This window comes from Ranitomeya variabilis, chromosome 3, assembly GCF_051348905.1.
Source record: "Ranitomeya variabilis isolate aRanVar5 chromosome 3, aRanVar5.hap1, whole genome shotgun sequence".
NCBI classification, from domain to species: domain Eukaryota; kingdom Metazoa; phylum Chordata; class Amphibia; order Anura; family Dendrobatidae; genus Ranitomeya; species Ranitomeya variabilis.
In genome coordinates this window covers 214,847,373-214,874,644 of record NC_135234.1, presented here as the reverse complement: position 1 = coordinate 214,874,644, position 27,272 = coordinate 214,847,373, and the positions used below count along the sequence as shown (strand labels likewise).

General features: G+C 42.5%; 1 protein-coding gene across 2 annotated transcripts in view; it reads right to left on the bottom strand.

The window, feature by feature from the left end:
* The window catches only part of SRGAP2 (SLIT-ROBO Rho GTPase activating protein 2), a 163,141-nt gene that overhangs the window by 44,287 nt on the left and 91,582 nt on the right, over positions 1-27,272 (bottom strand). For both annotated transcript variants that reach the window (XM_077295152.1, XM_077295151.1), the window contains exons 4-9: positions 19,054-19,216; positions 6,613-6,675; positions 4,757-4,972; positions 4,531-4,659; positions 2,616-2,837; positions 2,160-2,261 (exon numbers count right to left, since the gene is read on the bottom strand). In XM_077295152.1, the coding sequence (XP_077151267.1) occupies positions 2,160-2,261; positions 2,616-2,837; positions 4,531-4,659; positions 4,757-4,972; positions 6,613-6,675; positions 19,054-19,216 (895 nt within the window). The remainder of the gene's footprint in view (positions 1-2,159; positions 2,262-2,615; positions 2,838-4,530; positions 4,660-4,756; positions 4,973-6,612; positions 6,676-19,053; positions 19,217-27,272) is intronic.

The window sequence follows — 27,272 nt, the reverse complement described above, 5'->3', positions numbered from 1 at the left end:
ACCTGACAGGTTTGATTAATCAATAACGGACTGTGGATAACAACATTCCACAACCAGGCGAATAAGAAAAAAAACGTTTGTTCTAGCTGCAGTCCTGCTCCCGTACTAAGCTCTCCTATTATTGCTGCCTTTAAAGCCTAGGTTCACCTCTGAACAGCATTTTACCGTTTGCACATAGATAAAATCTAGTCAAGTAACTTTAAAAATACTTTGCAAATATTTTGCTTTCTTTACCTTGAACCGATCTAGCATTACAGACTAACGTATAGCTTAGCGCTGCATTCACAGCCGCAGGTTGCCACTGGAACCCTGCTGACAGACACATCTATATACCATAATCGCTTAGAGGGTTATTCCCATCTTGACAGGTGAGTGCTCTTGGATACTGCTTGTAAAAACAAGCACTTCTGCAAGTTACTGATTATTAAACTCTGCCACCGTTCTGGAGCTAGTAACACTTTTCTTTTGTATACAGCTTGTTGCCTAGGAGACCGACCAACTTGTAAGCACTGCACCAAAACTGGCTGAGACTAGGAGGTAACCATCCTGTGCAGAAAGCTCCGTAGCAAATCAGTGCTTTCAAGCTCAACAGAAAAGAACTTGTAAGCACTGTGCTTGTTCGGCCACCGCTGCTTCACAGTAGTAGTGGTCAGTCACCTAGTTAATGAGTGTGTTAAAAGGGCTGTTCACTAATCACTAATAATAATACCCTATACTTACCTCCCCTATCGGCGCCATTCCAGTGAGGTCATTGCCGAGTGTACCAAGACTTGCATGACATTGCTATGTTTTGAGAGCCCGGCAGCCAATCAGCAGCAGCTAATGGGTTACATTGCTCACACCTCTCCCAGGTGTCAAAGATTCATCCAAAAGAAATGCCAGCACAGTAGCTTAATAGTGGCCGCTGATTGTCACATGACCCCTGCAGCCAATCTCCAGCAAGCCTCAGGTGACCACTCACCATTTCAGTGATGAACATGAGGGGAGTAAAGGGCATTTATATTTTTCAAGAGGGAATATAGAATTCTAGAATGGGTCCAAGTAGTGGACAATAGTGATGAGCGAGTATACTCGTTGCTCGGGTTTTCCAGAGCACGCTCGGGTGGTCTCCGAGTATTTATGACTGCTCGGACATTTAGTTTTCATCGCGGCAGCAGAATGATTTACAGCTACTAGCCAGCCTGAGTACATGTGGGGATTCCCTAGCAACCAGGCAACCCCCACATGTACTCAGCCTGGCTAAACGCTGTAAATCATTCCGCTGCCACGATGAAAACCAAATCTCCAAACACTAACAAATACTCGGAGATCACCCGAGCGGAAAAACCCGAGCAACGAGTATACTCGCTCATAACTAGTGGACAACCCCTTTAATATAAAAATGGCTGCAAATTTTAATGAACAGTACATTGCAAAAGTACTTGTCCTCACAGGCATTAATCAAGAATACCCATCTATGGAGATGGGAATAACCCTTTAAAAGGTTTGTCAACTACTAGGACAACCCCTTCTTGATCAAAATGTTTGGCCTCCATAAAAAAAAAAAAAAAAAAGCTTATAGTCATCAACTTCCATGCTGGCGCCATTCCCACAGTGTCAGCAGTCACTCTCCCTGGGGCTCTCCTGCGGTGTTGTGACGCGCCGGCGTCACTGTCCCCACCTTTCAACAAATAGATCATGACAAGGAAGACAGGGCTGCAGCTAATCCCGGACATCCTCTTTATGTTTGATTTATCCAAAGGTGGGGACAGTTACGTCGGTGCTGATTGGGTGTCGGCGTCACATGTCACAACACCGCATGAAAGCCCCGCGGAGAACAAATAGTGACACAGCGGGAATAGAATGGGAGCATTATTATTTTATGAGGGCCAAGCGAGGGGTATGACAAGAAGATGTCCAAGGAGTGGAGCAGGTCTTTAACTGACATCATGTAATGCAATTCTGCCTGCTGCAATTTGTGCTGGGTAACTGATTGTTTGCATGCAGACCTATATGGCCTGCCCAAGCGTGGGAGAAGCAGGTTGTGATGAAAGATCAGTAAATTATTTGCAAAGTTACCCATTATATTGAGAGTATACAAATATACTCTTGAAAACCTCCACATCCATATTTAGGCAAGATCCCAAAAATATTACAGATAGGTAGAGATGATTACATACCTCTTCATTTTCTATGTGTAATGTGGACAACCGGCACTGCAGCTGCTGGCACCTCTGCGCCAGCTCACCCTGGAGAGGTTGCTGCCCACAGAGCTGAGAGACCTGGAGACCGAGAAACAGTCAGTCATTAACAGTGAAAAGGCAATGTGGAAACATGTACTTGTGGTTCATCATCATATGGAGGCGCACCATGGCGCCCTCACTGCCGATCTTGGAGGATCCCGGAGTATTTACATTGTAAAACCATCGGTATTCAGGAATTGGAAATGGACAGACTTTTCAGGTTTTTTTGTTTTTTTTTAACTAAACAATACATTAACTTTCACTGGCTTTAAAAAAGGCATTAGGCCACCATCTTGGCCTTTCAGGTAACCTTCAAGAAATAGGTGTATTACTTTAGCTTCACATAACAAACGTAGTATATAATACAGAACGTGCCAATGTAATGATACTTACTGTATCTCCCATGTGCGGCTGGAACTCAAACCTCACAGGAGGGCAGAAGACACTGTTGGAGGACTCCATGAGACGTTGCTTGTCTGACGTAGCGTCTAGGTTCTCGGTGGCATTTTCCAAGGCTTCGAGCCCCTCTTGTTTGGAGTGTTGGAGGTTAAACTCAGCAGAGAGGAAGGTACGCAGAGCACGGTGCAAGCTTGAGTGGTAGCCCAGGTCACAGCACTGGAAAGGTGTAATAAATGTAGATGTAACACTAATAATTACATCAGTCTCAAGACTTGGCTTCACATATTTCTAGCATTCCATGGAAACTAACACAGGTACAACTGGATATGCGATTAGAGGGGCGGAAATGTTTCCTAAAGGCAATTCTAAAATAATTGTGCCATTTGCAAATCTTCAAAAAAGTCCTGAATACCAGAAACGGACATATTTCAGAGTTGACTTCAGTGCAAAAAACCATAGGTTATTCTTAAAACCAGAGGACAACAAACACGGTTTAATCTCCGTGCACCCATTTTAATCAGCAGGATTTCACCCCCCAAACTATTTATATGTGCATTTAGCACTTTCAAAGACAAGTCCAGCAATACCTCTACCTAGACAGTTTGTTCCTGTGTTACAGAGAAATCAGCAACTGGATTAATATGCAAATGGATGTAATAGATTCTGAAGCCTCTGGCACTCCAGCTCCAATAAGAGTTGGAGTGACATAGGCATCAGATCTACCACAGTCCTTCAGCCTCATTTGTATATCAATTAAAATGCTCATTTCACAGTAATAGAGAAATGGACTGGTCAGTTCCATTGTACTACTGATATCAATAGCACGTGACAAATTCAATTGACTTCAATGAGTCTGGTTGTGCTACAGTCATTGGTCCCGATTCATCAAAGCCTTTTTCCGAGAATTCTTGTGTACAAAGCTTTGAAAAAAAAACCCAAAAAAACAAAAATTTTTTGAGTAAAACGAGATTTACAAAATTTTTGCACTTTTGGCATTCTTACCCAGCTTCAACAAAGTGGACGGAGTGGAGTGTGAGGCCCCATTATGACAAGCGGCTGTGCCACAAATCTCAATCCAGTTCCCAATTGGAGCAAGATCGTAGCGAGGTGCACGCCACTTTGCACCTTGCCTGATTTATTAAGAGGCAGGTGTCTCTTAATGAATAAGGAGCCTCTCACTCCACCCTGCCCACATGTAAAGACCGGCTTGATTGGGTCCATGGTGTCTGACTGTTTGAACATCACAAATTTTCTCTTCTCTGTTGGCATGTGGTAGTTCTTATTGGTGTACATAACTGGCTGTGTCCTTCAGATAGACATGTACCTTTATGAGGAAAGTTGGTATTGGCAAAACACCAAGTTCCTAGCTTCAGAGGAATTTTATAAGGTCATTGTTCTGAAGCTATTGGATTTCGCTCACATTATGCCCTGTACTTCACGATGTCCATAATTACCATGCATATGCATTCGATAGCCACTGCAAGGATCATTAACATTTTGGTTTTACTGCCTATTTCAGGACAAAGTGACCGTGATCTTTTTATTGCCGTACCAGCAGAAAGTGATTAACCGCTTTCCTCCATGAACACATAAATCATTGACCTGTGGGTGTAATTTGGAACGGTATTCTGGATTCAACAAAATAGCTGCAGCTATGTATTGGCTCAGTGTATATATGGTTATAGATATTACTACAATGCATTGTATGTTATTCATTGATATGTAAGGTGTCAAAACATAACAGCTTGTCTTCACTAAAGAAAAACAATCCCATAAACTTAAACCCTGCCAAACAAATACGTAACATGCAAAATACCAGCAGGTGTTGTTTAAATCAATGATCCCTATGTTATACAATAGGCACATCATTTATTCATTGAGCTTGTATAGGATAACCAGTAATACTTACATCAATGAGGTCAGACAAGTCATGGATGTAGTATTTGAAGACCGATGCATTAGTGGCTTCCAGTGCCAGTACATACTCATTACGAGCCTTGATGGCCTTCACCTTGTTCTCTGTGTATTTGGCTTGACGCTGGAATAACAAGATGAAAAACTCATAGAATGACAATGGCACGTGTAATGGCCAAAAAAAAAAAAAATGTGGCAAAGCAAAGAACGATCATTTTTACCTTCTCTTTCATTTTTTCAATTTTGCGAACCGAGCTGCGTCTAATGTGTTTTTCATCCAAGCGGACACTGGTGGCAGTGTCTGGGGAGCGGGGAGTCTGGCGATCTTCCTGTCTCACTGATCGGCTCATTTGCTTCTCCTCTTGTTTCTCTGCCTCTTTTAGCTTACATTGTGCCGAGATGCTATCTGCATTATACATGTGATAGGTTTTCATTACCTAAAAAAATAAAATATATAAATTAAATAAAAATCAAAATGTTACTAAGGCGAGTGTGACCAAGTTTACATTGGGTGATAGTAGACAATAAATTCACCCACACACATTAGTTGACTGAGCAATACTTTGACCGACAGCCATCTCGGCCATCTCTGCCATACACGGAAGCGCTCATTCGGCCATTCTTCCAGATGTCCCAAACATTCTGAAGAGGGCTTCATCGGAGAAAATAACTTTGTGAGAAGTACAAGGACTGGACTATGGTAAAGTTATTTTCTCTGATGAAACCCCCTTCAGACTGTTGGGGACATCTGGAAAAAGGATTGTCTGGAGAAGAAAAGGAGAGCATCATAAGTCCTGTATCATGCCAACAGTAGAGCGTCCTAAGACCATTCATGTGTGGGGTTGTTTTTAATGCAAGGGAGGGAGCTCACTCACAATTTTGCTCAAGAACACTATCATGAATGAAGAATGGAATCTAAACATTCTCCAAGAGGATCCTCCAACTTCTCCCAGTGATCCATGAGCAATTTAGTGACTAACAATGCTTTTTTTTTTTTTTTTTTTAAAGCAAGATGGAGATCATATCACAAGGTACAACCAAATGGACCGGTGCACAAAACACTGAAATTTTGTGTTTGTGGTCAAGAAACTCCTCAGACCTCAATCCGATTGAGAATCTGGAGGTCAATCCCCAAAAGGTGGGTGGACAAACAAAAATCACAGAAACACTGATCAGACAAGAATGGGTTGTCATCAGTCAGGATTTGGCCCAGAAGCTGATATCCACCATACCAGGTCTAAATTACACAATCTTTATTATTGACACTTTACATAAACTTAATGCATCAATAATAGCGTAACAATCTATGAAATGTTTATAATTGTACTTCAGTAACCAGAGAAAACATCTGACTCAAAGATCTAAAATCACTGAAGCAACAAACTTTTCTAAAAGGCAAAATTTGCATCAGTATTTTGGCCAGAACTGTACATCTTGTGTCGCTATAACACAATTTTACATACTGCATAAATTAGATTACTGTATATAAAAGATACAGACTTTCCTGAAAAACTACAATATATAGTCAAACATATTCCCTATGATGGGGGTACAAATGAGCGCCTACACAAATGCCAGACTTACTACCTTTTCCCATGCGAGTCTGGAGTTAATGGTCTAATCCTGTTATTCCATCTTTTGAATAATTAAACAATAATTAAATAATTGATGTTTTTTTTAAAAAAAAAAAAAAAAACAGCCTACATACACCAAGATGGTCGCCACACATCGGAAACAATGGCAGCTAGGAATTAGAAAGCCTTTCTCCAGCACCGTTAGCCAAGAACGGCAGTCTAACATATGCGTATGTCAGTGGTGGAAGCACAGGCATGCTTAAGCAGATTCCCTGATTATTATTAATGATGTTTCCCGGCGCCGCTTTTATCTGATTAAGTGGAGCGAGATCAAACCGAATTCTCCACAACCACAATCATGTCAGCAACCGGTGTAAAATGGACTCAATAATAATCGGGCAGGCACGGGAGAGGAGCGAGCTGGCATTGTTCTTCAGGCTAGTTTCAGAGCTACATATGTCCCCAGGAGTTAAATAAGCATGATGCAAATCCCCAGGACTTACCGTGTAGAGCTCATTTAACACTTTCATGAGATCCTCCTGCAGCTGCAGACCAATCTCCTTACTCTGCAAAGGCACAATATGGTGCGGGTTTTAATAATGCATTTTAGGAATACAAACATATGGCAAGATACAAGAATGAATAGCTTGTCCAGGGTCAGCAACATCATCAAAAAGTATTCCAGCGATAGCCTATACCTATTAATGTTCATGAATATTATTCTGATCAGGCTTTCTGAGTACGGAAATATATTCCATTTCAAACCAAAATTTATTTATTAGGCTTCCTTATATAGCACCATCAGCACTTTACAAATATTGTCATCACTGTCCCCATTGGGGCTCACAATCTACCTTACCTATCAGTATGTCTTTGGAATGTGGGGGGAAACCAGAGAACCCAGGGGAACCCCAGGCAAACACGGGGAGAACATACAAACTCCTCTGTTTTGCTTTTTGTCCTGGGCTCAAATCCCACCAAGTAATAGTGCTAACCACTGAGCCACCCATGGAAGGCACATTCATTACACAACGTCCCGATACAAAGACAGGTAAGGGTACTGGGAGTTGCTTTTACATAACTGTACTTTTTATGCACTGGTCCCATTCTCTTTCACTGTAGCTTATTGGAAATCCTTTAGCATCTTTTCAATGCTCATTTAATATAGGATAAATGCGTCTTAAAACTAAGAGCTGATGGGCTCTGCTTTCATCGATAGGATCAACTGCTTCATGGTGGTTCAGATGTTTCCACCAACTGAAATCATTGATGCAGATTGTTAGTTTATGGGCTACAATTCGGCCTTAAAGAAGCAATCCAGAGATTTATTTTGTTCATCAATGTGCCCACTACCTGATCTTCCATTTTATTCTCCTCTTTTTTCTTTTAATCAATAGATATGGCGCACTTACTCCCTTGTAATTCAGGCTCCTCTTCTTTCATCTTTCTATTGATTTCCAAATTTCACTCTACAATTTTGACCTCTGTACTCTATCAATCCCATGATGCATCAGTACAGCATCCCACTGGCAGATATAGCCAGTGAAATCTTTGGGAGGACACCGAATATCCTTTTTTCTGTATTTCCTACATTAGTGAGGGAAGCGGAGCTGTGATCTACAACATTTTAACTTTGTGACAGGAGCTGTCTAGTCATCATTAGTAACCGTGAATGATGCTTCTGTCCCTGTTCACCCATCCATGGAGAACTTAAAATAGTACAGTCCATGCAATTGTATCATAGTGGCAATTCTACCGATTTAGATGGTGACCCTCCTCAGAGAACATGAAGACATGCAATTCCCAGTACGGCAGGGGGCTCATCTCCATTTGATCAACTATATATATCATGAATTTCCAACTAGAAAAGGAGCAACTACCGGTATGATTGGTTGTGATTTATGAGATTGTATGTATTGAGTGCATGGATATACACTGCTTAAAAAATAAAGGGAACACTTAAACAACACAATGTAACTCCAAGTTAATCACACTTCTGTGAAATCAACCTGTCCAGTTATGATTGTGAATCAATTTCTTCTGCTGTTGTGCAAATGGAACAGACAACAGGTAGAAACTATAGGCAAATTAGCAAGACAACCCCTATAAAGGAGGGATTCTGCAGGTGGTGACCACAGACCATTTCTCTGTTCTCATCCTTTTTGGCTGTTTTGGTCAATAGTCACTTTTGCATTTTGTCATTGCTCTCACCCCTAGAAGTAGGTACAGTAGCATGAGGCAGTGTCTACAACCCACAGAAGTTGCTCAGGTAGTGTAGCTCATCCAGGATGGCATATCAGTGCGAGCTGTGGCAAGAAGGGTAGCGGTGTCTATTAACACAGTGACCAGAGCATGGAGCAGATACCAGGAGACGGGACAATACACCAGGAGACATGGAGGGGGCCGTAGGAGGGAACAAACCCTGCAGCAGGACCGCTACCTCCTCCTTTGTGTAAGGAGGAACAGGATGAGCACTGCCAGAGCCCTGCAAAATGACCTCCAGCAGTCCAATAATATCCATGTGTCTGCTCAAACTATCAGAAACAGACTTCATGTGCGTGGTATAAGGGCCCGACGTTCACAAGTGGGTGTTGTGCTTACAGCCCAATACTGTGCAGGGCGATTGGCATTTGCCATAGAACAGCAAGATTGGCAGATTCGACATTGCTCTTCACGAATGAGAGAAGGTTCACACTGAGCACATGTGACAGTCGTGAGACCCTGGAGGCACCATGGAGAACATTCTACTGCCTGCAACATTCTCCAAAATGACCAGTTTGGCAGTGGGTCAGTAATGGAATAGGGAGGCATTCCTTTGGAGGGCCGCAGAGCCCTTTATGTGCTTGCCAGAGGTACCTTGACTGCCATTAGGTACTGGATGAGAGCCTGAGACACCTTGTGAGACCATATGCTGGTGCACTGGTCCCTGGGCTCGTACTGATGCAGGACAATGCTAGGCCTTGTGGCTGATCACTTCAGATTGGCTTCAGGTCTGGGGAACAGACAGGCCAGTCCATAGCATCAATGCCTTCATCATACAGGAACTTCTTACTCACTGTAAGAAGTTCCTTTATGATGAAGGCATTGATGCTATGGACTGGCCTGTCTGTTCCCCAGACCTGAAGCCAATCGAGCACTTCTGGGACATTATATCTCGCTCCATCCACCAACGTCACGTTGCACCACAGACTGTCGCAGGAGTTGACTGATGCTTTAATCCAGGTCTGGGAGATCCCTTAGCAGTATATCTGCCGCCTCATCAGGAGCATGCCCAGGCGTTGTGGGGAGGTAATACAGGCATGAGGAGGCCACACAAAATACTGAGCATCATTTCCTTGTCTTGAAGAATTTCCACTAAAGAAGTAGGATCAGCCTGTAATTTGATTTTCCACATTGATTTTGAGCATCATTCCAAATCCAGACTTCCATGGGATATTAATTTTGATCTGCATTGATCATTTTTAGGTTTTCATTGTTCTCAATACATTCCACTATGCAATAAATAAAAATTTGGAATCAGAGATATCTAGGATGTGTGATAGTGTTCCCTTTATTTTTTTGAGCAGTGTATACACACACACACACACACACACACACACACACACACACACACACTTATGCACTTTTTATGAAAGAAGGACTGATCCATTTCAAATGGCAACTTATTTTTGTCTAAAATAATTATTAATTCTACACAGAACATGTTGCAAATGCATGAACAAAAAAGGTGCATAAAATCATTCTCTCTATAGGTTAAAGACTCCCAAACCTGCTCTGCACAGCAGGATTTGCTTTCATAGCACAGAAACAATTATGAGATATTCTTGAATATCGCACTTAAGCTTTTAGTTGTACAGTGAAACTTTTACTTGTATCTCTGTGGAGAACCGAAAAATATTGATCTGAGATAAAGGGCACAGAATGTATTACCGTACATATCAAAAGCTATTAAAATGATAGGTGCATATTAGGTCTATAGATGTGAGATGAGAACAGGGGATTTGTATAAAAAAATCTCTGCCCTCTATAAACTTGCATTAGAAAATTAATCAGCAAACAATTTTGGATTTATTATGGGTAGCCAGAAGGAAAAAACATGTAACACTATGAGACCAAATGGAGTGTCATGGAAAAAGTTACAAAAATACTTATACATTTTAGATATTTGGGGTCTTTATTGTATATTACATACTGTGCGCATCTATACCTCTAACCGACTGTCTACTGACTATCTAGAGCAGAGGTCTAAAACACATAGGTCCTGAAGCAATTTTTTGTGGCCCACAAACCAGGTAGAGGGGCCAGTACTGTTCTTAATTGCGCCTGAAGCGGCCTGAACCTATCGGAGAGGATCTCCAAGCAACAGGGCCTAATGAGATACAGGTGGCAAATCTGGAGTTAAGCGAAATGGGGGCTATTGGACAATCATATGGTTTGTAGCGAAACCACTTGTTGAGAATGAGTGGGGCAATTATACTATATGTAGGGGAGCTGGGGGCCAACATACTGTACGGAAGGAGGTTGTATGAACATCATGCTGTATATATAGAGGCAGTGGGGCCATCATAATGTATGTAGGGAGGCTGTGGGCCATCATACTGCATGTAGAGAGGCTGTGGGGCCATCAAACTGCATTTAAGGAGCCTGTGGCGCCATCATACTGTATTTAGGGAGCCTGTGGTGCCATCATACCTGCATGTAGGGGAACTTTGAGGAAAAATACTATATGTAGTGAAGCTGTGGGGCAATCATACTGTATGTAAGGAAGATGTGGGGCCAACAAACTGTATGTAAAGGGCTAAGGGGTCGCCGTACAATGGGCATCACAATGCAACACCATTTACAAACATGTGTCCAAACAAACTTTGGACACAAAATTTCTTTTGTGCCATGTAGCCCCAGCCTAAATTTAACAATGCTGCCCTTACAATACCTGGATTTTATTTAAGGGGCCCCAGATTCCAATTTAGTTTGAGACCCCTGATCTAGAAGAAGTAATTTGAGAAGGCAGCACCTCATACTCTTCTGGTAGGTACATCTTCTATTGTCACTTTAAGGGGTAGTCCAGTGAGTAAAATAGAAGCCTACAGTCTAGGAATATCGGGATATCAAACCCATATTCTAATTAAAAGAAGTATCCCTGGGTTTTGAATATTTGGCCTAAAAATATCTTAAACAATTTGGAAAAAGAAGATTTCCAGCATCCAGATTACATGTGGATGGGTAAAGGTATCCATGACTAAAGCTAATATCGTTTCCCTATGACAAATATAGTAAGTGGATAACAATAAGCTACATCACACAAAGAATTATTATTCCCCTCCCCCAACTACTATTGAAGTAGTAGATGTCATCCTGGCATTGACAATGTTGTATAAGCAACGTTCTGGAAAATGCGAGCAGAAGATAAGGGACATTGGCACCCGGGGAAAGCGACAGACGGGAACAGAAGGGAAGATAGTTGGGGGGAGAGGAAGACTCTGGAGGTGATCTCGAATTAGTAAGAGAACATGAGGGGACCATACCATGTACAGCTCTGACACCAGATGGGGGCAGGACAGGCTACGGCACACAGAATTTAGCTGGATTTCTGCCTATTCTCCAGACTATGTGAAAATCCTCTAAATACACATATATTGTATAACAAGAGTATTGGTGAAGCGTGTGTTGTATTTCCTATATGTTATGTCGCAGCAGGTAGAAAACCTAGGGACAGATGCGTTTCGTCCTTAACCCATTAAGCACTGTTTGCCGCAGTATAAGGCACGACTTACGTTATGTGTAGGCAGACAAGGGGGGGGGGGGGGAGAACAGAAGTCAGACAGACATACGCCCTAATCCAGACCCTGCAACTGGCATCATTAATTCATGCAGTTATTTTTTCTCAAGGCTTCTATCACAGGAGGGGGCATTTAGAGCCATATTAATAGTTAATTCCGTCATCTCGCTGCCCTTTCCCTATGGGACTTTTCATGTAGCCCAGCCACAAAGCCAGGAAGGAGACCACACGCTGAGCTGTCTCTTTAACTCGACTGTCCCCGTGGGAGACACCCAAGAGGGAGGGACAGAGCGGAGGTTAGAGATGACGTCTCAGATATATTAGTTGGCTACACATCAACCTTTGTAAATGAGCAAACAATCCAACCGGCTCCACTATACAATGCAGCCGAACCAATCTCAACACGCTCATATTATCTGGAAACAGAAAAATTGTATTTTAATCTTGGCAGAGAACAGTACGGAGGCATTTGGTTCTTGTATTTTGCTTATCCGATGATTACTCTGTTTGGCCAATAGGTGTTCCAGCTGCAATCAAAATTATTCGACCTCCATTCCAAAATAGGTTTATTAGCAAACTGTCTGCTTTTTGCAATAAACCAATGAAACAAGAATAATTTTAATACCTCAGCACAACTAAAATAACAAGCGGTTTCTCTAAATTCGGCACAAAATGCCATTATTAACCCCTTGCCACAACAGGGAGTACAGCTATGTCCTATTGCGGCTCCCTGATTTTGATGAAGGCTCACAAGCTGAGCCTGCATCTTTCCTGGCAGATAATGGCTGTGATATTCAGCCATCATCTGCCTCTAACTGCCATGGGTTGAGCAGAGCTGTTAACCTGTTAATGTCACTGTCAGTCTATGAAAGCAGCATTTACAGCTCGCCCACCTGGGGGGGCTGTTCTAACAACCCATCGGTTCCTCATGATGCAATCACGGGGGGATGGGTTGCCATTACAGCCGGTGGTCTGCTGAAGATCCCCATGCCCATCATGACGGTTCTCCTGTGTATGACAGATTCTGGTTGGTGTGCATACGAGACCATGATATTTGCTGCACACAGCAATGCTGTGTTACTGTGGTGTATAGTCTGAGTGACCAGCAGGTTCAAGTCCCTTTCTCCTTTTTTTAAATAGGGGGAAAAATAAGAGTTCAAATCAGCCTTTTTTCACCCCATAATTTTTTTTTGTTTAGAGATTTACAAATCAGAGGTCACAAGATGACTTGATGTAACCAATATGAAGACTTTGTTAGTTGCTCACTGAGCTAAAACAGCAAATACCTGGACTGGCTATGGGTTGATTGACTGACGTTTGACTGCATGTTAGAAATATGGCTTTTGGAACCCATACAGATTAAACTAACGTCGGCCGAACTAGCGGATATCGAACTGGTCGTCCGACTGTATATAGAAGCCCCCAACAAATAATTGTCAGGGGACACAAAGATCCGGCATAGCTGATTTTGGACTGCTAAGATTTTTGTTCTCTAAAGCCTACCCATACGCTTTAGACAGCTACCGAACTATTGTTCAGCTGACAGCTATCTCACCCGACACTCCCATACACAGGAACACTCGCTCTACTAAGCTCTCCATGACAGTCACTGCCAGACATCACTGGTGATTACTTATCTCTCAGAGACCAAAATGACTGGCAGTCTGAATCTTCCCCAACAATCATCTGTCAGGAGCACCTCCATACACATTAGACTGTCAGCTGAACCCATCCATATTGGCATATTTGGTCTACATTAGTCTAATATGTATTGGGGCCTTAAAAGATAAGTAGCTGCCAAAGAGGTCTGGAAGAGGGTCTCTTAGAGAACATTTTAGCGCTTGGCAGAGTGAGAGCTCTTGCGTATGGGGGAGTCAGGTGAGATTGCTTCCAGCCGAACGAACTGTTAAACCATTGTTAGGCTATAAAGTGTATGGAGTGCTTTAGTCAAGAGAGCAAGAGAGTGGTCCAAGAAATATAGAAAAGCATTCATTGCCATTAACAATTAAGAAAACGTTCCTGGAGATACAGTTGGAAGCCTAGTTTGCAATTTCGAGTTAAAGGGACTCTGTCACCCCCTCCAGCCGTTATAAACTAAAAGAGCCACCTTGTGCAGCAGTAATGCTGCATTCTGACAAGGTGGCTCTTTTAGTTATTGGTGCAGTCAAAGCAGAAATAAAGCGTTTTATAATTTCGCAAAAATACCTGTTTTTAGTCCTGGAGGCAGGTCTTAACCCCCCTGCTGCACATGCCATACAGCCGTCACTCAAGGCTTCTTTGGCGCCGGGCGCCGCCCCCTCCGCGCTGTTTTCAAATCAAATCCGGCGCCTGCGCTGTTTTGTTCTGCCTGGGGCAGGCGCAGTGAGCGCTGCACGTCTGACCTCAGATGCAGTCTCGCAGACTGCGCCTGTGCGGCCACCCAGCTTGTGAATCCCAGCCCCGCAGTGTGTTATGCATTATGCACAGTGCGGCGCTGGGATTCACAAGCTGGGTGGCCGCACAGGCGCAGTCTGCGAGACTGCATCTGAGGTCAGACGTGCAGCGCTCACTGCGCCTGCCCCAGGCAGAACAAAACAGCGCAGGCGCTGGATTTGATTTGAAAACAGTGCGGAGGGGGCGGCGCCCGGCACGGAAGAAGCCTTGAGTGACGGCAGTGTTGCGTGTGCAGCAGGGGGGTTAAGACCTGCCTCCAGGGCTAAAGACAGGTATTTTTGCGAAATTATAAAACGCTTTATTTCTGCTTTGACTGCACCAATAACTAAAAGAGCCACCTTGTCAGAATGCAGCATTACTGCTGCACAAGGTGGCTCTTTTAGTTTATAACGGCTGGAGGGGGTGACAGAGTCCCTTTAAAAGAACACTGACTACATACAATACTTGCACGAGGTTGAAAGATGAAGCTAGGTCTGCCTGCCCCCTGAAGAGGTAGCTAGGTCTGCCTGCCTCCTTAAGAGGTAGCTAGGTCTAACTGCCCCCTGAAGAGGTAGCTAGGTCTGCCTGCCCCCTGAAGAGGTAGCTAGGTCTAACTGCGCCCTGAAGAGGTACAGTAGCTAGGTCTGCCTGTCCCTTGAAGAGGTAGCTAGGTCTGCCTGCCCCCTGAAGAGGTAGCTATGGCTGCCTGCCTCCTGAAAAGGTAGCTAGGTCTGCCTGCCTCCTGAGGAGGTAGCTATGGCTGCCTGCCTCCTGAAAAGGTAGCTAGGTCTGCCTGCCCCCTGAAGAGGTAGCTAGGTCTAACTGCCCCCTGAAGAGGTACAGTAGCTAGGTCTGCCTATCCCCTGAAGAGGTAGCTAGGTCTGCCTGCCTCCTGAGGAGGTAGCTATGGCTGCCTGCCTCCTGAAGAGGTAGCTAGGTCTGCCTGCCTCCTGAAGAGGTAGCTATGGCTGCCTGCCTCCTGAGGAGGTAGCTAGGTCTGCCTGCCTCCTGAAGAGGTAGCTATGGCTGCCTGCCTCCTGATGAGGCAGCTGGTAAAGAACCACAAAAGGCCTGCAGCAATGTTTTGTGGCAGCAGCCACTGAGATTTTAGTTAGCAAAGCAAGACACATGCTAAACACTGAAGGTCTCCATGCCCAAACTCGGAGACATACACCTCTACAGAGTTAAAAGCACAAGAAAAGTCAGGTCCTATATATACAGCACCATATAAATAATCCACAGAAGTTTAGAGATTCTGTTCTGCAGAGCAATAAAATGAAACTGAAAGTTTTTTTAGCTTTATGGCTCAGTAATATGTCTGGAGGAAGAAGAATGAAGTATACGCTGAAAAGACCACCATGTCCACAGTAAAGCATGGCAATGGCTTGGCGATGCCCTGTAGCTGCTTTGCTTCGTCTGGCACTGAAAACCTGCACCATGTGGAGGACCAGATGGATTCAAACAAGAATCAGGAAATTCTAGGAAAAAATGTCATGCTTTCTGTGAAGAAGCTGAAGCTTGGGCTTGTCATTAGACCTACCAACAGGATAGTAATCTCAAACACATTTCAAAGTCCATCAAAGCTTTGTTTCCAGAGTAGGGCTAGGAGATTCTATAGTGGCCATCATGGTCGCCTGGCTTGAATGGCATATAAAACCTTTGGAGGGGGGATATGAAGAAGGCGGCAGTGGCTGCACACGAACCCAAGAATATTACTGAACTTAAGGCTATGTGCACACGTTGCGGATTTTGCTGCGGATCAGCAGCGGATCTGGCCCTGCGGATCTGCAGCTGTTTTCCATGCATTGTACAGTACCACGTAAACATATGGAAAACAAAATCCGCAGTGCACATGTGGCAGAAAAAAAAGCGCGGAAAAGCAGCGGTGTTTTTTCTGCAGCATGTCAATTCTTTGTGAGGATTCCGCAGCGGTTTACACCTGCTCCTCAATAGGAATCCACACAAAAAAACGCGGTAAATCCGTGGGTAATCCGCAGTGTGGTTTACCTGTAGATTTTGCAAAAACAGTGTGGAAAAATCCACACACCAATCCGCAACGTGTGCACATAGCATAAGGCTATTGCCCATGAACAATTGGGTAAGATCCCTCAGAAAAGCCAGAAGCTGGTGTCTGGCTATGCATCATGTTTGGAGCTGGTAATGACAGTCAAAGAGTGCTCTAAGCTACCGTAAGTAGTGCTAAAGACGCTTGTCATGAAGGGGTTGAATAATTCTGCAGTAGGCATTACAAGTGGTATTTAGTGGTGAATCTGGAGATGGCACTTGTTAGGTTAGCTGTGTTGAGCCATTTACTTTGTTCTTGTTAGCGTGCAATAAACCAAACAACTAAAAGTTAGGACATTTTTCTAATAAACCAAATTTGCACTGGGGAATAAGTTTTAGTGAAATCATAATTGTGATTCCAAAATTCTCAAACCCAAAATGTATGTTTTCTTTTTTTATTGCACACACTTGAAGAGAACCTGTCATATTCCCAAACAACAGTAACCTGCAGGTTAATAGCGTTATGAGTGACAGAAAGGAAAACTGAGCCATTTCTAAAGGGTTTAAAAAACATGACGCACCACTGAAGACTAAGAACCTTTTACAAGATACTCTGCTAATTGGGGAGTTAGGGAGTGAAGTGGCACTCAGTTTTTGGACTAGAGATATTTAAAAAAAAATTCTTAGATCTCTGCCATCTCTTGGTTATTCCTCTTGGAAATGTATGAATCATTTGGCAAATGGAAGTCACCATTATCAGCAGGAAATGTCCCTATGAACTGTGACATAGCCTAAACAGTGTGGGCACAACATAACGACGGCAAGCTCCAGTATTTTATGGAGGTCACTTTTCAATACAAGTCTATGAGAGCTTCATTCTGGCCTTGTTCTAGCTCTCATAGCTTTATATTGAGAGCTTGTAACGTAACTTCTGTCCAGTCAGACGTTACGGGCACAAGATGGCGCCACCGGAGCGGTCCTAAAAAATGATGAAGGTGCCTGAGTGTGAGTATATGAATGAGGGAAAGTTGCTTACAATTAAAGCACCACTCCAACTGTGAAAAAAAAAATGCTGAAGTGGTGCTTTAAGAAAATAGTTAGTATACTTATTTAGCTATAGCAAAAGAGGAGGTTTTAATCTGGTCTAAGCGCAGGATAGCTGCATGCATATTTTATCATCATCATATATATATATATATTCAGTATTGTGTTTGGCCCAGTTTAGACATCCGTGAAACACTGTCCATATACAGGTGAGCATGTATGGACTGGTCTCCCGACCCGAAATTAGCAGCCTCCTATATGCCTAAGAGGCTGTTGAATTTGGGTAGGGAGTCCATGGTGTCCATACACTAAATCCGTCTAAGGCTTTGTGCCCCGTTTTTCCATTGCGGAAAAGTATCAAAACACAAATATAATTTGCACAAGACTATAAAAGTTTTGTCAAAGCCAAATACCAGGAAGTATCAAAAACAAAGCAGCTTTATTAAAAACATGCCAACAAGAAGAAAAATAAAAAGCACGGTCAAAAATTCGATAAAATCCCATAGTTCTAAAAACCCTAAAAAAAAAACGCAATGAAAAAACACAAGTAACCTAATTTAGTTAATAGGTAACACCAAAAGCTCATTGTGGAAATGTAGCCTAAATTCGTTATATTATACTATTTTTTTTACCATTTTATTTGTTGGAAAAAAAAACAAAAAAAAACAACTTAAAACCATGCTCTAAATCTCTAACTACTCAACCCTCTTGCGGCCTTCAAGATACAAGCTAGCATAAATGTAAGATCTTAAAAAAACAAAAAAAACAATAGAATGAAATGCAAGCGAGGCAGATGCAGATGTAAATGTGGCTGCAATTACTGAAGCATTTGACTTCAAACAAACAAACTGCTATTGACTGAATATGTGATATGAATTTTAAATGTTCAAATAAATGAGACAAGATGCCAAGAGCAATCAGCAAAATAAGCGAAACATATAATAATCCAAAGACTGGACGGCATTGTCAAGAGCAGAAAACAAACCGCAGCAGACAGTGACCACATACTTCATCTGAAATTAAAAATACGTCAGTGTTGAACCCCCCTGATTAATATACACAAGACTAACATTAATGAAACAAGGACAAAATGACAGCTGGCACAGCCCACCATGCCACCCTTGGCATGGGTAACAACACAGTCTGGTGGTGACAGTTGGCACAACAGATATGAAGGGGTAAAAGACCAAAAAAAAGAATTTCGATAAGGACTCGATACAATTAAGGAGAAAATAAAGCAAATAAAAATATAGAAAAACTGGAAGGAAGAGCGCAGGGTGAAAAGAAGTAGCACACTGATAACATTCATAGATAAAACAGTGTTTCTCCTCTGTGCTACAACATCTTGAGCAATTTAATAGGTGAACAACTCTGAAATCGGGCTTTCACTTCCGCAGTCAGCGACTGGCTGTAGCGCTCACATGTGAGTTGACAACGGAATAACTGGACCCAGAAGAACAGAAATCGGCAGGGGACAAGTGATGGCACATCAGAAAGGTGAGGATTACACCTATTGTTATTTTATAGCATTCAAAACCACTTAAAAAACATTTCAGGTGGCTGAAAAAACAAAACACTTTACACCTTTGTATGAATCTGGTAGAGAAACGAAAAGAAAGCTAGAGAAGTGCAACCTAAATAGGACATGTTTTTGGTCATAATTACTGTTCTGTAGGAAATCCGTACAAAGAAGATATAGTCTCACCTTCTTAAAAAGCCGTCCAGAGTCCTCACCAACTTGGCCAAATCGAGGGATGATATTATTCAAGTAGATATCACTTAATGTTGCATGATCGCGGCTCTCTCTTTTCACCTGCGTGAGAAGCAGGTTCCAACAAGTCACTGGAGATAGGACATTCTGATCCTTCCTGCATTCAAGAAGAGAAAATCATATGTATAATTCAAAGTATAAAAGACCACGTCACTGGAGAAAAGGTGCGAAAATAGATTGAAGATTAGTAAGAAACCTCTTCTCGGCCTCCAATGAGCAGTTTGGAGACCTCCAGAAAACAAATGCGACCTCTTCCTATAATCAGTCGTTTGAAGTTAATCCCCCCAAAATATCTAATAACCAAAGTCAACAGTGTTGTAGCGATCAATGATGCTGTTACTCCGGGTTTCTTCATACCCACGGCCCAAAAAATGAAATATGTAGCTATAGCTTTTGAGAGCCTATCAAAAAGATTGTTGTTTTGCAAAAAAAAAAAAAAAGTAGTGTTAAAACTAATGGGGACAGGAAAGGGGTAATTTCACCTCTGGCAACTAAATGCAAACTTCACACTAAGCACTTTGAAGGGGGGGATTAATGGATTTGAGTTACAGTGGGCTGTGATATTCTCCATCCCCCCACATGATGTCAAGAGTGAATTAAACTGCTTTGGATTTATTCTGATGTTTGAGAAGAGATTTAAGGTCATTTGTAGGATGCAGATTAGAAGGGTACCGTCACACATTGAAATTTCCATCGCTACGACGTTACGATTCGTGACGTTCTAGCGATATCGTTACGATATCGCTGTGTCTGACACGCTACTGCGATCAGACACCCTGCTGAGAATCGTACGTCGTAGCAGATCGTTTGGAACTTTCTTTCGTCGCTTGATCGGTGCTGCGATCTGCTCTCACTGTACGGCTGCACTCAGAGCAGGAAGCAGACGGCAAGGGACCTGAAGGACACCGACGGGTGAGTATGTACTGTTTGTTTTTTTACGTTTACGCTGGTAACCAGGGTAAACATCGGGTTACTAAGCGCGACCCTGCGCTTAGTTACCCGATGTTTACCCTGGTTAGGCTACGTTCACATTTGCGTTGTGCGCCGCAGCGTCGGCGCCGCAGCGCACAACGCAAACAAAAACGCGGCAAAACGCACGCTAAAACGCTGCGTTTTGCGCCGCATGCGTCGTTTTTGCCCGCAAGTTGGACGCAAAAAAAATGCAACTTGAAGCGTTTCTTGCGTCCAACGCTTGCGGCCATGCGGCGCAAAACGCAGCACAACGCATGTCCATGCGCCCCCATGTTAAATATAGGGGCGCATGACGCATGCGGCGCCGCTGCGGCGCCCGACGCTGCGGCGCTGACCGCAAATGTGAACGTAGCCTAACCCGGGGACTTCGGCATCGCTCCAGCGCCGTGATTGCAACGTGTGACCGCAGTCTACGACGCTGGAGCGATGATTATACGACGCTGCGACGTCACGAATCGTGCCGTCACAGCGATGAAAATTTCAATGTGTGACGGTACCCTATGAATGTGTATGGCCAAACATACATTAATCAGAAAATATTCTAACGCGGCCTTAAAAGCCTTGCAAATTGTTAGAATATGAAGAATCCTGGTCCATCTTGGCCACAGTCCTTTACGCCCCGATTCTGGATTCTTACAGAACATTACATATACTTATGGGATCTGTGCCAAGCAGCAATGACATCATCTATGGAGCACATCTACACAGCACGGCACCCCCCCCCCCCCCCATCCTCCTGGTCATTGAATACATTTCATTTCTAGCTTTTGTCCGTGTACCTTCAACAGCTGGCAGACTAAAGCTCTTTCGCCAGGAGTTATTCCTCCAGATTCCCAGTACTCTGCACGCTCGGTTTGGCTGAGCATGCATGTGCAGCGGGAGGCAGTGGCTTACCCTCCATAAAACATAAATGGACTGAGTGTTAAAATTCAAAATGCCTTTCACTCTTCCTCCAACCCGACATCATTCAAGGGATTGTTGGGAGTGACCCCAGACATACAAGATAGTCGCATGGTCCCTCCAAAATTGGGTTTGTCTGAATTTTTGCTAATGACATTGTGGCGAGAACAAAAAGGATTGGGCGTTGCCTGATCCTTCTCCCCCAAATCATCTGTAAGCTGCATTTACACTGCAAGATAATTGGGAAAGAGATTTGTTAAAAACGCGCTCGTCTCACGATAATCTTGCCTTGTAAACAGGATGCTAATCACCCGATGAATGAACAAAAAATGGCTGAAATTATCTTTTGTGCAGCGCAAAAAAATCGTGGTTCTTGGCAGTGCATTGACCCGTGTAAACCACGGCAGACTGTGCGCACTGAGCGATCTAGTATAGATTGCACATCATTTACTTTGGTCTGTTTAATTGACCACCGATTGGTAAAAGCTTACTGATCAGCGATAGTATAGTGATGCCTGTCGATCCATGTAAATGTCCCTTAGGCTGTGTTCAAACGTTCAGTATTTAGTCAGTTTTTTTTACCTCAGTATTTGTAAGCCAAAACCAGGAGAGGAAAAATCAAGAGGAAAAGTATAATAGAAACACATCACCACTTCTGTATTTATCACCCCCTCCTGGTTGTGACTTACAAATACTGAGGTAAAATACTGACCAAATACTGAATGTGTGAAGATGGCCTTAGGTTGCTTTCACACTAGCGTCGGCCCGACGTACCGCAGTCTTACGACATACTGCAGTCTTACGACGCTTCCGCTGCCCCATTGCAAGGTCCGGGGAGGAGGGGGCAGAGTTTCGGCCGCGCATGCGCGGTCGAAAATGGCGGTCTCGACGCACAAAAAAACGTTACATGTAACGTTTTTGGTGGCGGCGGTGCGCCAAACCATGGCGCAACCGTCGCACGACGTTTGCGACGTGTGGCAATACGTCGCAATGCGTCGGTAATGTTAGTCTATGGGGAAAAAACGCATCCTGCAGACAACTTTGCAGGATGCGTTTTTTCTCCTGAACGACGCATTGCGACGTACAGCCAACAACGCTAGTGTGAAAGTAGCCTTAATCTTTACACACACACACACAGTTTTTCATTGACCACTTTGACAAAACTCCCACAGAGTTATTCAGTTCAATGACGCAGACAGTAGCTTTGGACACCGTGTGGTTTTCGCCCTGGCAGTATTCATCAGCTTCAGACATGAACAAAAACATTAGATAATCGCTGGGATTGACCACCTTTAATCAGTACATATGGGGGCAGCTGGTTATTTTTTTTTTGTCTCCTACTGTATTTTTTCCCAATGGCAATAGTACAAAGAGACTGACTAAGATCAAAGTAAGGCGAGTGTCACACTAGCGTAACAATGGCACATTACTGCGCCTGTATAACGCACGCACATCACGGAGCAACAGCAGGTCTCCTAACCCAAACGCACAGCATCACTGCTCCCTATGATAGCTCGGGCACTGGATTTGTGGTTGAGCGCAGGCCTAATATAGGCCCAGAAATGTGCCATATTGATACTTACAGACATGTATCTGTATTAGGTGCACCTCACACTGCCCTGAAGGAGAATATGAAAAACTGAACTGACATCGTGACTTCAGCACTTGAAAAAAAAAATGCAATTTTCCAAATGGCCCCGTAGCAATTTAGAAAAAAAAAAAAGAAATGTTCATAGGACTTAGCCCAGAGCTGGGATACATAAGAGTATTTCATGTTTCCACCAGGTGTTTTGCTATAAAAGCTGAAAAATACTGTAGTAATTACTTGTCGCTGCACAGTTTCTGTTTCTCCAAAAATCTGGTCTGGAATATACCACGTCAAGTAAAAGTCAGGAAATCTGCGTGTTATTCCTCAGAGCTTGCTCTGGTTTTTACAAGTCACACATTCTTCCCCTTTTTTGGTTTCATGTACATCCAGGAAGTCCACAAGAAGCCATTTACACAATATTTAAGGAAGTCAAGCAGTAACTAAGCTAAAAGATTCCTTTTTAACCCTTCAAAATGGGTCACCAACATAAACGAAGCTCTGAGTGTATAGGACCTGTATAGGTCTATGAGACAATCCGCACAGCTCTGCTCTATAAAGCGGGCCTGGAAACAGGCCATAAGTAGGCAGTTTTTGCTCGTATTTTATTATTTTACTCCCGCTACTCCATTTTATTTTATTTTTTTTTAATCCGCCACACAGTTTATAGAGCCTTTTAATTTAGTGCTAATTTTTACGATCTTTACAAGGGGGTGTAGCCTACACAGTGATCATGAACAGCAGCCTAAAGACACCCCCCAGAGAATCCTAATATAAATGTCCTCTTATTAAGCCCATAAAATCAATATCTACAAAATTGTATGGCGGATTTAGTAAAAATAAACTAAATAAAAAACTAAAACAAAAACTGAAATACTCTGTGAACAGAGCTAAATCAGGCCACTTTTCAGCTTCAATAGATTTTTAATTTACGGTAATTTAAAAAACTAATTTTTGAGTATATGTTATGTTAATCTAGAATGTTAAAATTTGGCCACATATGACCTGGTGACAGGGACTTACAGATGTCCTCCTGTACTTTGGCCCTGATTCATCAAGTGTTTATGCCAGAAGTCTGATGTAAAACACTTTGAAAACTCGTAAAATTTTTGCACAATGTAAAGTGGCGCAAAAATGTTTTCACGTCATGGATGGAGCATAGCGACGCCCACTTGTCTAATTAACAACGAATTGCAAGTAAGTCACACGTCTTATGCGAGTCAGTTGTGGCAAGGTGCACGGAGGCACATGCCACTTTTATGATGCGCCCAATTCATTAAGTCATGAGCACCTCTTAATTAATCAGGCTTCTCAGAATAAAACATGCCCCCTAATCAAGACTGGAGAGCACAACGCAAATTTTGATGTATCTCTAACTTGAGGTTATTTATTAGCAGCATGATTGACTTTGAAGAGGACTCCAGTCCGTGATGGGACTGCACATTTTTGGGACCGGGTATATGTAACAATAAAGTTAAAAACACTAAAATGTATCCGGAGGAGTAAACCGCGATCTTACATCATTCCATTGTACAGTGTCTGACTTCATCACCGATGACAGAGGACTGTACTAGTATTTTCTTACCTCTCCAACAATGGAGAAAACATCCTGTCCACCTGGAGCAGTGGACAACTTCATCAAATCCATGTCAAGCAAAATACACTCAAGTACCGTATATCAAATATAAAGTTAAATTCACATTTATCCTACTATCATGGACCCTCTATTAATTTATAGAAACAATACAGGAATAAATGATATTGTTATTTAATAACCGCAATGCAATTCAGTTCCTTGCAGTTTGGCTTTTACAGTCTCTTTATTTTCCTGCATATTTGACTTTGTGTGGTCTGTAGTCAAAAATCAGCTTGGAGCAGATGTGGACAAACTGGCCTGCGGCCTACTTCCGGCCCGCTGGCTGTTCCAATTGTATGGGATGTTTGTATGTATACAGGAGGCTGTGTGGTGGCTCATACTGTATATAGGAAGCTATGTGGGGATCATATGGAATATAGGGGGCTATGTGGGGGATCATACGGTATATAGGAGGCTATGTGGGGGGATCATACTGTATATAGGAGGCTATGTGGGGGGATCATACTGTATATAGGAGGATATGTGGGGGGATCATACTGTATATAGGAAGCTATGTGAGGGATTATACTCTATCTAGGGAGCTGTGTGTGGGCTCATATAGTATATAGGATGATACGAGCATACTTAATTCTGCTCATTATTAATATTAACACATTCTAGTTACCATATTTCATATTAATATGTAATGTAAGTAAATATTAATATTAATATTGAGCAGAATAAATTTCAGCCTATTAGTTCGGCCCTCCACAACAGTCACTGTCTCTCATGTGGCTCACTGGGAAAATTAAGTGCCCACCCTCGGTTAAAAGACTCCCAAAAAAGACGGATAAAAGTTAGAAACTCTCTAATGAGGAGGTCAGAACGAGCTCACTGATGGATTCTTAGTTAAAAGGGCATCTGTAAGTAGAATCAACCCTCCCAAGCCATCTATACAAGCATGTTATTCATAGAAAGCTGAATAAAACGATGCCTTGATAGCTGCGATCCAATTTCCTATTGCAGATAAATCCACACCTTTTTTATATGTACAGTGAGGGAAAAAGTGTTTAGTCAGCCACCAACTATGCAAGTTCTCCCACTTAAAAAGATGAGAGAGGCCAAGAATTGACATCATAGGTAGACCACAACTATGAGAGTCAAAATGAGAAAACAAATCCAGAAAATCACCTTGTCTGATTTGGCAAGATTTATTTTGCAAATTATGGTGGAAAATAAGTATTTGGTCACCTAAAAGCATGCAAGATTTCTGGTTCTCACATACCTGTAACTTCTTATTTAAGAGGCTCCTCTGTCCTCCACTCATTACCTGTAGCAATGGCACTTGTTTTAACTTGTTATCACTATAAAAGACACCTGTCCACAACCTCAAACAGTCACACTCCAAACTCTACTATGGTGAAGACCAAAGAGCTGTCAAAGGACACCAGAAACAAAATTGTGCATAAGTTGCATCCAAAGAACACCATACCTACTGTGAAGCATGGGGGTGGCAACATCATGCTTTGGGGCTGTTTCTCTGCAAAGGGACCAGGACGACTGATCCGGTGTACATGAAGGAATGAATTGGGCCATGTATCATGAGCTTTTGAATGCAAACCTCCTTCCATCATCAAGGGCATTGAATGGATGGGTCTTTCAGCATGATAATGATCCCAAGCACACCACCAGGGCAACGATGGAGTGGCTTCGTAAGAAGCATATGAAGGTCCTGGAGTGCCTAGCCAGTCTCCAGATCTCAACCTCATAGAAAACCTTTGGAGGAAGTTGAAAGTCCGTGTTGCCCAGCGACAGGCCCAAAACATCACTGCTCTAGAGGAGATCTGCATGTAGGAAGGGGCCAACATACCACCAACAGTGTGTGCCAACCTTGTGAAGACTTACAGAAAACATTTGACCTCGGTCATTGCCAACAAAGGATATATAACAAAATATTGAGATGAACTTTTGTTAATGACCAAATACTTATTTTCCACCATAAATCGCAAAATAAATCTTGCCAAATCAGACAAGGTGATTTTCTGGATTTGTTTTCTCATTTTGACTCTCATAGTTGTGGTCTACCTATGTTGTCAATTACAGGCCTCTCTCATCTTTTTAAGTGGGAGAACTTGCACTATTGGTGGCTGACTAAATACATTTTTTCCCCACTGTAAATTACCTCTATGGGCTGGACATTGATCTCCCTGAGAATCTGCCTCCTGTGCTTATTTTAAATGAAAGGGGGCCTTAGTGTGAAACATGTAGATTAGGTTAGCAGACTGTCAGTCATCACATGTCTCACGCTGGCAATGCACCATTTAATTTAAAATAAGTCAGGAGGCAGATTCTCAGGGAGATCTAAGTCCAAGCCATAGATCCTAACAGCTCATTTACATATTAAGAAAAATGTTGATTTCTCTGGAAAAAGACATCAGATTGGAAATATCAAGGTGCCACTTTATTCAACTTCCTATGACCAACATGCTCATAACCGACTTAGGAGGGTTGATCCTACTGACAAACTCATTCTACAGCTAGCAATAGACAGTGCAACATTTTTAAAGAAATCCAATTCCAAAAATTATTTTATTTAAAAAAAAATGTATTAAAAAAAAAAATTCCCCAAAAAGGTGAACAACCCTTTTAATGCACAGTTCAGTGCCACATTTGGAGGAGCGGTGTTTGATACAGAAAATCAAAAGACCACCAAAAAGCATTTTTGCACCATGAACCTGCCCCTCTGGCACTGCACAGGTCATTGTAGTGTATGATAGATTAAGCCCAAAATGGAAGAGAACAAAATAACATTCCTCCACATACTCACAGCCACAGTGGGGGAGTCTATCAGGAAGATGTATTAATTACAAAAAGGACACTCCTAAAACCAATATTATGCAACAAAGAGAAACGGAGTCCATGTCCAAAGTGAGTAACATTATACTTTATTTATTATTACAAAAAAATTACCAATAAATTACCAACAAACATATAACAAATATCACAAGATAAAAATCAGGGTAGTCAAAAGATAGGAGGTAGCACAGACATAAAACGGTGCAGCACACAGACTGGTGCAGTTTAAATAGGAATTTCCTGCATAGTGCAAAATATCGCAAG